At 34.1% G+C, this 10,277-nt stretch overlaps 1 protein-coding gene across 1 annotated transcript; it reads right to left on the bottom strand.

Moving 5' to 3' along the window:
• Positions 1 to 903: 903 nt before the first annotated feature.
• Positions 904 to 9,939, bottom strand: LOC123711383 (delta(24)-sterol reductase-like). Its single transcript, XM_045663950.1, has 10 exons — positions 9,855 to 9,939; positions 9,283 to 9,478; positions 8,732 to 8,887; positions 7,837 to 8,061; positions 7,221 to 7,315; positions 6,416 to 6,590; positions 4,439 to 4,597; positions 3,816 to 4,013; positions 2,315 to 2,446; positions 904 to 1,672 (listed from the first exon to the last, which is right to left on the bottom strand). Exons 2-10 carry the CDS (start codon positions 9,472 to 9,474, stop codon positions 1,469 to 1,471), a joined length of 1,536 nt encoding a protein of 511 aa, XP_045519906.1. The 5' UTR covers positions 9,475 to 9,478; positions 9,855 to 9,939; the 3' UTR covers positions 904 to 1,468.
• Between the last annotated feature and the right edge of the window lie 338 nt (positions 9,940 to 10,277).

The raw sequence follows: 10,277 nt of genomic DNA, 5'->3' as shown, positions 1-10,277 counted from the left end.
GCCTGACACATGCAGTCTACTTTTTGGGTCTAAGGCAAGCCGGTTCCTTCACGATGTTTTCCTTTACCGTTAGAGCATATAGGTAGAGCGAATGTAAAATGTGTTAGTACACATTTCTACTGATAAAAAAGTCCATTGGTGCACAGCTCGAACCTAGCTGCGGAGATCGAACCGACGACGTCAGGGATGAGAATCGCATGCTTATGCCAGTTTGTCAGGAGCTAAGTGAATCTGAGTGTTATTCAATTCAATTAAGGAATTTCACAATTGATAGCAGCTAAAAAAAAACCTTTGACTCTAACTTAGTTAAAAAATCTAGATTATGATATTGAAATTCCGAATGTTTTATGTACTGTGTATGTACTAGTTCAATTGTGAATTTGTAGGTTATGCTCTGTAGACATTTTTTATTATTAGCTCAAAAGGAAAACGGCTTGATATCGAAAACACAATGTAGAGAATGTCTTAAAGCTTACGCCGCCAAGTCACGAATAATGAATTAAGTTATTACGCCTTTTTAATTTATCGCCGCTATTTCAACCCTCCATAATTTGAATATAAATTGTAGGAAAATTGTATTACGCCACAAAGTTTAGTACAATAAAGAATAGACTGTGGTGTCAGTAGCTACGTTATGCAATACAAATGGATCTGTGTAACGTACTTGTATCAGCTGACTTGGCATAGTTTTTTATCAAAAAGAGTGGCGAAGAGTATATTGCCAGTTCTTTTCGTCCGTTCTACGCCTTTGATTTGAGAACTGGCAGTAAATGTAAGTAATATAGATAAGAAGCATTTAGCATTTAATATGTATATATTGACATTCTTAAGTGTACAGTATGGTACCTTAATGAATAATTGAATTTGAATCTAGACTATTACAGTACTAATTAAAAAAACGTTACAACGCTGACTCTAGGCAGTGCATCTGTTTTGTAATCATTTTTTTGCGAGCGAGGTGGTCTTCCGTCCCTCACACAATGTCTTTTTAAGCTAAAGACATGCCGGTTACCTCACAATGTCTTTCCAGTGGTACCAACAATTTCACTGATGATGAAGCTTTGACACTCTAAGATCGTAATTATATACCACTTGAATGTTTTTTGATGTATATTTGAAAATACCGATTAAACCGAGTTTTTAATCGATGAGGGGATTTAGGAGTATTTTTTAATCGATATTTAGTTTAAGATGTTGGTTCTAAAGGGAACATTATGTAGGAGTTGGCATTACTGTGTTTTTCTTTACCGTACTAGCACGTGTTAAACAACACAGGAGGTATATTGGGTGCACGCAAAAGCCTAGGACGGCAATGCTTTTGTCTCGATTGTCTTTTTTAATAGGAAGCGAAAATTAATAAGTCAGTCTAAATTAAACACATTGTTAGTTTTTAACTTATTTATAACGCTCCGAAATCGCACTATTTGTCATAAGTCATTTTTCATATCATGAAAGGGGATGAGAGAATTCACTTTCTGACATTCCTATTTACTTTTCCGTATACATCAGGGAAGGCTTCCTTGCAGTGGGGAAGGGAACTCCTCATCTTGTCATAAAGGGTGTGGTCAAACATATTTCGGAATTCGCCTTCAGTTGTAAATGTATCCGCGTATAGCATTTGGAAGCCACGATGGTGGGTCACAAAGCTTTCAATACGACGTGTTGACGACACCTGAAAGACGGACCTTTATATAGAAAAGGACTTAATTTGTTTGTATTTATACAAAAGGCTTTATAATATGATAAATAAAGTCTTACTTAGACAAATTAGTATGAAACATGTCTTTCAATACGTCATGGAGTAAGTTAAGTTGTAAAAAGTTATTAAAAATTAAAAATAATAATTTTTAAACGTCACGCGACATAAAATGGTTTATGTCGACAGATTAGCCTTTTCGACGATGACATAGTATGCCAGTAAGTAATTTGGTTTCTCCTATCATTACGCCTATCACCTATAATTGTGTAGTTTAAGCATATCAACATATCAGATTTAAAAACTATATCATATTATTTATTAAAAAATAAAAATTGTTTATTTCGGAAAACATGGTTCCATAACTATGTTAGTAATTACAACTTAATAACCCAAATCTAAAGACTCTGGATTAAACGTTTATAATTTGAAAATGTCGCTAAAACTCTTCACAATATGGCGCTCCGGCGTTTAATAATTAATTATCACGAAATTCTATAATATAGTCTCAGACATATGATTAATTCTATATATACATTAATTGTTTTAAGCTTTTAACAAAATACATAATATTTTATGAAATTTGGAACTTTGAGTCCTGTTATGTTAAAAACTCACAGTTTCATATCCTTCAGCTTTGGGTACTCCATACACCCCAATATCAACGAACATCTGCCAGTCACTAGAATTAACCTTCAGCTGGCCAGGGTTATTGAATAGCTTCAAAGGACACAGCCAAATGGGGTAAACCTGAAGATTATTTCAGAAATTTATCATCTAGAACTATTTGCATAATGTTATTGTAGTTCATACGAATGTTGTTGAATAATTCAAGTCAATTCAAGCATCTATAATGATAGAAGAGACAAAAGAGGTAGAGATAGTGATGCAACTCCTATATAATGTTCCCCCTAAAACAAATTTCATTTGGAACAGTGTTGGCCTAGTGGCTTCAGCGTGCGACTCTCATCACTGAGGTCGTAGGTTCGATCCCCGGCTGTGCAACAATGGACTCTCTTTCTATGTGCGCATTTAACATTATCTCAAACGGTGAAGGAAAACATCGTGAGGGAACTGGCTTGCCTTAGACTTAAGACGACGGCGTATGTCAGCCTACCTATCACCTACCTACTTCCTCATTCGATTAACAAATGATCATGAATCAGATACAGAAATCTGAGGCCCAGACCTAAAAAGGTTGTAGCGACATTGATTTTTATTATTTATTTTTAAAACAAATGTCATATACTGTTAAATATCGATTAATAATAATAAGCTTTTATTCATCCACATCTTATTGACATATATTTAACAAAAGTAGATATAAGTAAAATTGCTACTACTCAAAGATGGGGCCTCTGCCCGGGAGAAGGTCTCCTCCAACTTTTTTAACCTATTTTATTTTGGGCCAAAAACAGACATTATGTTTACAATTTCTATAAAACTGTAACATCTCAGTTCAGTTTGCGTTGCAAGGAATAAAGTTGTGTACAATATTTCTTCAATTATTTAATTTGGATGATCTTTCATAAGCCTTGATAACACTATTGAATGTATGGAGTGTTATCGAAAACATTTTATTGTGTGCTTATTTTATCTTGTATGTTTTAGTTGTATTTTTTAATATTTATTTCTTTTTTGAAACACTTATGTTTACTTCAATTGTCATACATTTTAGATGGAAGACTTCGTAAAATATGCAGTAGATTTAGTACTATGTATGATGTAGTAAAATTTAATAAATAAATAAAACATTTCCCAAACCGACTGGTGACTTATAACAGAACAATGCTTGTTCCAATATCCTAAGTTTCAAATGATACACTGATATTAAATAATCGAACAAATGTGTCCAATTCACAAAACATTTCAAAAGAAATGCCTGATTAACCTTAGATGATACTTAGAAATACGATAAATCAATACGATCTAAATTAATGTAGTTTTTTAATTGTTTGTCCCATCTTCAAACACATTTAACTATTATTATTAGCTCCGCGACTAACATTACCTAATCTAACCCATGTTACATAAAATACGCTTGCATGTAATAAAAAAACTTTGTTGTCACACTAATATTATTATTTTTATACTTGTCAGTAATAAATCATGTAAATACCTCAAATTCCTTATCAAACAGTTGTATTGCTTCCTCCATGACATCTACGGGAACCAACATATCCTGAATCACGTGAGCTTTGTTGTAGAGCTTTGTAACTGCTTCCGGCTGAGTGAGCTTTAGCAGGGAGACTTCTGGGGGCATCATCCATCCGAATAACATACGAAATACCGGATTATTGCCGAAAGGAATTATATCCTGAAAAACATTGTCGTTTATAACAAAGCTGAAGCCTGCACAAGTGTTTATTGATAACTTATAACTGTTAGTGGTCTAAAACTGAGTGACTCATTAGAGCACGAAACTTGGTCTCCTGTATGTAATGCGCATGCATCCACTGGGATCTTCCTAACTGGAAACTGAGAAATAGGGACATCATCCTAAGGATTCTGGTTGGAGGTAGATGAACTGCTTCACAAATGTCTTTAAACATCTTTGTTTTTATAACTGTTTCTGCAGAGGGATTTTTAATCTGAGGGACTTTGCCGACTTTTGCTCGGGGTAAAAACTTCTCTGTGCTGTCCATATCTAGATATTAGTATTAGTAAATAAATATCGAGTTTTTTAAGTATAAATACAATTAAAGTATATTTTTTAAGTATAAACTAAATAAATCCTTATACTTGTAGTTCCCAAAATAAGCTTCTCGTGTGTCTATGGTAGTAGTCCCGTAAAGGAATATATTCAACTGCACACGTCTTCTGGCCTAGCTTATAATTCTCTAAGTGGTTCTCGACTTGGGTGAAGAACCAGGGAGAGTACCATCGACCGATTGGATTGAACTGGAAAATAAAAGTTAATGATTCTAGAATACGTTTAACTAAACGTTTAACTTTGATTATCTAATACAACATATTCACTCAATACAAGGGGTACCGCTTTTGCCACTGGAAATATTTCCCTAAATACTTCTTGGTGTAATATACGCCAGTATATGTTGGAAGCTTTTACCGAACAACTCTCAACAATGGCATTATCAGTAGCATGAAGAGTGGCATCACAAGTGACCTTTTTAAATATGCTGCTCAAATTCCTGTCCAATAGGACAGGCCTAATGTGGCAATAAATTTACGTAATATACCAAACGCTATAAATCTCATGTGTGTTTGAAGTGTTAATGTTTTTCCGATAATCGACTTCAAGACGTGGCAGTGTTTTGATGGGCATTTTTTAAATAATTAGTTTAGTTATTTTAAATAATAAATATTCAAGAAAAAAATAAAATACCTACTTTAGATTGCTTCTTGTGTTTCTTTTGAAATGAACAAACTATAGTTCTTTTAATAGCTTGTTTCACGGAATAACTTATTTTATAATCAGGATATTAAGGTCCGACAGAGCTATGCTCGCCAAAACAGGCTGAGCTGAGCTGTCAAGGACCTTCAGGCCAACAGCGAAATTCCATAAAAAAATATTGAGGGTATTGGGGAATTTTATGTGTTATTCTGATTGGTTGTAATCGTTTTTTTGGATAAAATGTTTGTAAACCTAACCTAATAAAATAGATAAGAAATGTATAAAATTCGTACTACTAAACTTTTTATTTTTTGTTATTGTTTTTCGTTGCTTAGAAGAAGCGCTTTAAAATGATAAGACCATCCGTTTCGCTAAGTATTTTTTGTTCGTTTTTGATACTTAAAACTTATTTGTTTCCAATACACAAATATATAGTATTTACAATATGCTTAACCTACATAGTATTAATAATTAAATATTATTAAATGGAATATTAAAACAAATAACTTGTGAATTGTTTTGTGCATGTAATGCAATATTTAATCTACGTGGGTAACACTGAAAATGTTTAGAACTGATCATTGTTAGAAACATTGCTAATGAAAACTTTTTTAATTTCAATTTTGGAACGCCTTGGTAACCTTATGTAGTATATTGCATTCATTTGTCATTTGTTTTTGTGAAATGGCGGCAATTCAAACACTCTTATTACACGTGTAAATTAAACTAACGCAAAAAAATCGGTCAATGATTTATTATGACTTTCGTTGAGGTCTTACTCAACAACAAATCTATGATAGGCTGCGATTAGCATTTCTTAATGAAGCCTCATCTCGTGCCACTATTTACAATTGGTTTAATGAGTTTATGCGTGGACGTAGCAATCTCAATGGTGCGTGAGGGACGTCCTTTAATAGCGACTACTGAAGATAACATCAGTGCTGTGCGATGCATGATAGAGGAAGATAAGAGAGTGACCTATCAGTAGATACGGGCAAGCCTAGGCATTGCTATGAGTCAAGTTCAAATAAAAATACACGAACATTCAGGCGTCAGGAAGCTTTCTACCAGATGGATTCCCCATACTTTAACCGACGACTAGAAACACCTTCGCATGGACTGGTGTCGCCAAATGTCAGATAAGTTCAACGGCGGTGACTCAAATGCTGTATTTGACATCGCATGAAAGCGTACGAAAATGCCATAGAAGAGACCCCTAAGACAGAATGGGCCCACTGCTTTTCCCAGTGGTTCCATCGAATGCGATGATGTGTAGAGAGGAACGGAGATTACATTTCAGTGTTACCAAGGTATGAGCCTTAACAACTAAAAGCATTAATGAAAGTTCGTAGTATGTTTCTTACCATTCCATCGTTTCCAATTTCATCCACCATATCACCCGTCATGACAACGCCACTGTTTTTATCAAAGAGGAGTGCTTCAAGGTACCGATGTGGGTCCTGCTTTAATGCTTCTTCTTTGAATTTTGAAGACAGGTCTAGCATATTTGTGTAAGGCTGGTATGTAAGCCGAATGTATCTGAATAAAAACAGAGAGATCTTGACTTATTTACTTAAAAGAGAAAACATTTAACTACCATAAAACGCATTTATTACGCAGATATATTTGAACACGTAGGATTATTATCATCTTGTAATTTAGCAAAAATTAGGGTGAATCAATGTGTGGAGCGCTAAGTATACGACTCCCATCTGTCAAAACGTATTCAATGTGACATTCCTTTATGTCCCATTTATGTATACCCAATCGTTTTAGATGCGCAGTTGTCTCTTTCTTCCTAGCGTGCATGAGCTTCCACCACGTCAAAATCTTGCAAAGTTAATGCCGATACCGCAAAGTTTTTAAATTAAACCAGTGATATAATGTTAATTGCATCTACATAAGATGTAAATCAACTTTATGTCACTAGTCTAATGCTATATAAATCAAGGAAGTGTAACATAGAAAACTGTATTTTTGAAAAAAAACTAAAAAATGTGAAACTCGCGCAGGTTTACCCTATAATTTCAATTTTCATACGACGTAATTCCAAGTCCAGCGATATCGACAGGACAACATCAAAACTGGATTTTGATCGTTATAACTTCATAATTATAGGAATCATTCATAACATGTACAGGGTAGCCCTACTACTAGTATAAGACTTACTTTTTCGCAGGAACGACTTTAATAGTAACAGCAGTCAGAAATCCTAAAGTGCCATAGGACCATGGAACTGCGTAAAACAAGTCAGCGTTGTTGTCCTAAAATATTCACTTAATTATTTTATATTATTTAAAATAATTGCAGTGACATCTTAAAGAAACATAATCAGAATCAGGTATTAAGAAACAATAACTAAAGTATTTCTAAAGCAATTCGAAATATAGATATTCAAGAAAAGAGCGTACCAAGTAGGTACGTAGTAAAAAGCCGGCAATGCAGTCGCGAGCCCTCTGGCATTGAATGTCCATGGACGGCAAAAAAAAATGTGTGTGACTCAAAACTTAGCGATTAAAAAGAGTGGCGGAAAGTTTCTTGCCAGTTCTTCTTGGCCGCTCTAGACCCTTGACTTGAGATCTGGTAGTTAATGTAAATTTATTAATTTATCTTCTTTTCTGACGCTCATAAGTGTACTTGTATATGAATAAAAAAAAATTGAGTTTGATTTTGTGGAATTCTAATGTTGTAGTGGTTAATTCTAATATCGAATTAGTCAATTCTAATGTTGAAGTGGGCTTTTGGTTGATTTATACAAGATTACACTTATAAAACAGTACATTACCTTACTACATGTGACAACCGATCCATCAGCCAATACCAGTTCATACTCCAGGCAGATGTGCTGGAAGAGTCCATGGATATGTGAAGAGGATTCCACTCCTGTACCCATAACCAGTCCACCCACTGTCAGCTGGTCCAATTCGGGTACAACAGCCAATGATAAATCTAGTGGTGCCAGGGTTTTGGATAACAGGCCCATTGTTACTAAGGGCTCACAACGTACCGTCTGCAAAAATCCCTCAATTCTCTCAGTATTCTAGTCCTCAGATTTACGTATGTGTTCAATTTATCTGTCTAGCTAGTTTAATTGTGCATATACAAAGAACAGTCGATTTGTGCACATCCGTGATTCGAACGCACAACCTTAGAGTTAACTGAGAAAAGAAACATTTGCCAATACTTTTCTTATTCAATATAATATCAATCAAAAATAAATCTAAGTATGTAAGTGCCAACTAAAGAAAGCTTTAAAGCGCCGCGTAACACCCGCCACCAGTTTGAAACATCAACTACCAATTTTTTTTAAATACTGAATATTACTGCTGAATTTTATCGTCAGATGTCCTTGCATACAATTGGTATTCAATAATAAAAATAAAAATAATTTGTTTCAGTTTAATATTCTAATATTTGACAGCACTAAAAATAGGCGCTCATTGGGTCGATCTCTAGTCCCCATTAAAGGTGAATAAAACATCCTTGTTATACAATGATATCATATTGTATATATTTATAACTCTTACGTAATATTTAATTCATATTATGTCAATCTAGATAATTTCGTTCTTTATTTTTAATTTAGTCGTATGCTCAGATAATAACAAAACTCTATTTACACATTTTTTTCCTGTTAGTTTTTGTACACTGTATACACTCTATAGTAGGGAAGTACATACCATATTCTTCGTGTCTACCTCCAGAATGTCCACCATATCTATGTGTATATTTGTGAAGGTTTTTTTATAGAGACCCTGTCTAAATGACATTGTCTGCCACGTTGGTCGAGCCGTGCATAATCTGGTATTGCGATCTCCATCTAACCAGGATTTGATCTTGAAAGTATTAAAGCAAACTGAGCTGGACATATGATAGAATTATGTTACGGAACATGAAGTAAAGGTCTTCGCAGCCGTACATGGCACCGAGTGATTATAATAGTATATACTTTTTGTATATAATATGTGTTTAATGAATACCATTCAAGGGATGAAATGTTTTAGTAAAAAACGATAACTGTAACCTGCTTAATTATGTACACAAAAGTATTTAATAAATAAAAGTTCATTTGTTGAGTATTGGTCCATAGATATTGATACTATATTTTGATAAAAGAAATGCCAGAAATGACTTAATGGGGCCTGAAGACCAAACGCTCATTAGGCTAGAAGATGCACACAAAAATGACAGCGTGCTTATTACCTATAATCGAACCATTAATGAAACTCACTTGTTTTTGTACTTTTTTAACTTTCTTCTCATGATTTCCTGGTGCTGTGTTGAGTTTAAAGACCACATAGTTCCTTGCCATAGACCAGATCTTCCATAGGAAGGAGAGGGGCATGAGGATCGTGATGGCAATCAGCCATCGGTACTCCACTATCAAGTACTCGATCAGAGAATCTGCTTGTGTCGACATCATCTTTCTGTAAATTATATATACGTTACGAGTAATTTACCGCGTATTTCTTATATACGATATTATATGTAAAGAGTGCAAAGGGGATAGGTAGTTTAGTTCGATGGAGTTCTAATGGATTTTGAAATTTTTTAGTTAAAATTCAACGCATCTAATATTACAAGAAAACTATTCATGGCCAGCCAAGAAACAAGGCTCGCGCACGCGTTATCCATCTTTCTGAAAATCCTGTTTGGCTAACGAGCCTTGAGGAAGAACTTACTAATATAATTCACATTATATAATTCAATTAACATTACTGTATTTTAGTTAATAATTAAATATAATGAACATGAATATTATGAACGACACAAAATGATTTAAAAAATCGCGTAAATTCTTACACTAAATCCGTCTTCCCAAAGACAACGCCGGCCGAGATATGAATTCAACTCTAGGTCAATTTGTTTAACAATAATGAAACATGAGTATGCTAATATAACCTTTATACCCAACCGCTAACGGTCAAATTCTTATCATGTACGATTTCAGACTATTTCTCATAGATAACTCTAATCGAATGTTATAAAGACAAGTTATTGTATAATACCCGTTATCAAGACACGGCAGATTGTAAAGCCAAAATCTGCAAAAAGATACAAAAATTACTCTACCATATTGAGCCGCATTCAAATTGATAACTAAGAAACTAATTAATTGTATTTTTAGTTGCAGGCAATTTAATAATAAAATTAACCTCAAATTGAAAAAACGAATGCCAAAACAGTCCTCATAAAATACATGACTATAACAAAAACAAAATCTGT

This window comes from Pieris brassicae, chromosome 6 (genome assembly GCF_905147105.1).
Source record: "Pieris brassicae chromosome 6, ilPieBrab1.1, whole genome shotgun sequence".
NCBI classification, from domain to species: Eukaryota; Metazoa; Arthropoda; class Insecta; order Lepidoptera; family Pieridae; genus Pieris; species Pieris brassicae.
The sequence above is the reverse complement of the archived record's forward strand: the minus strand, read 5'-3'. Positions and strand labels throughout refer to the sequence as shown.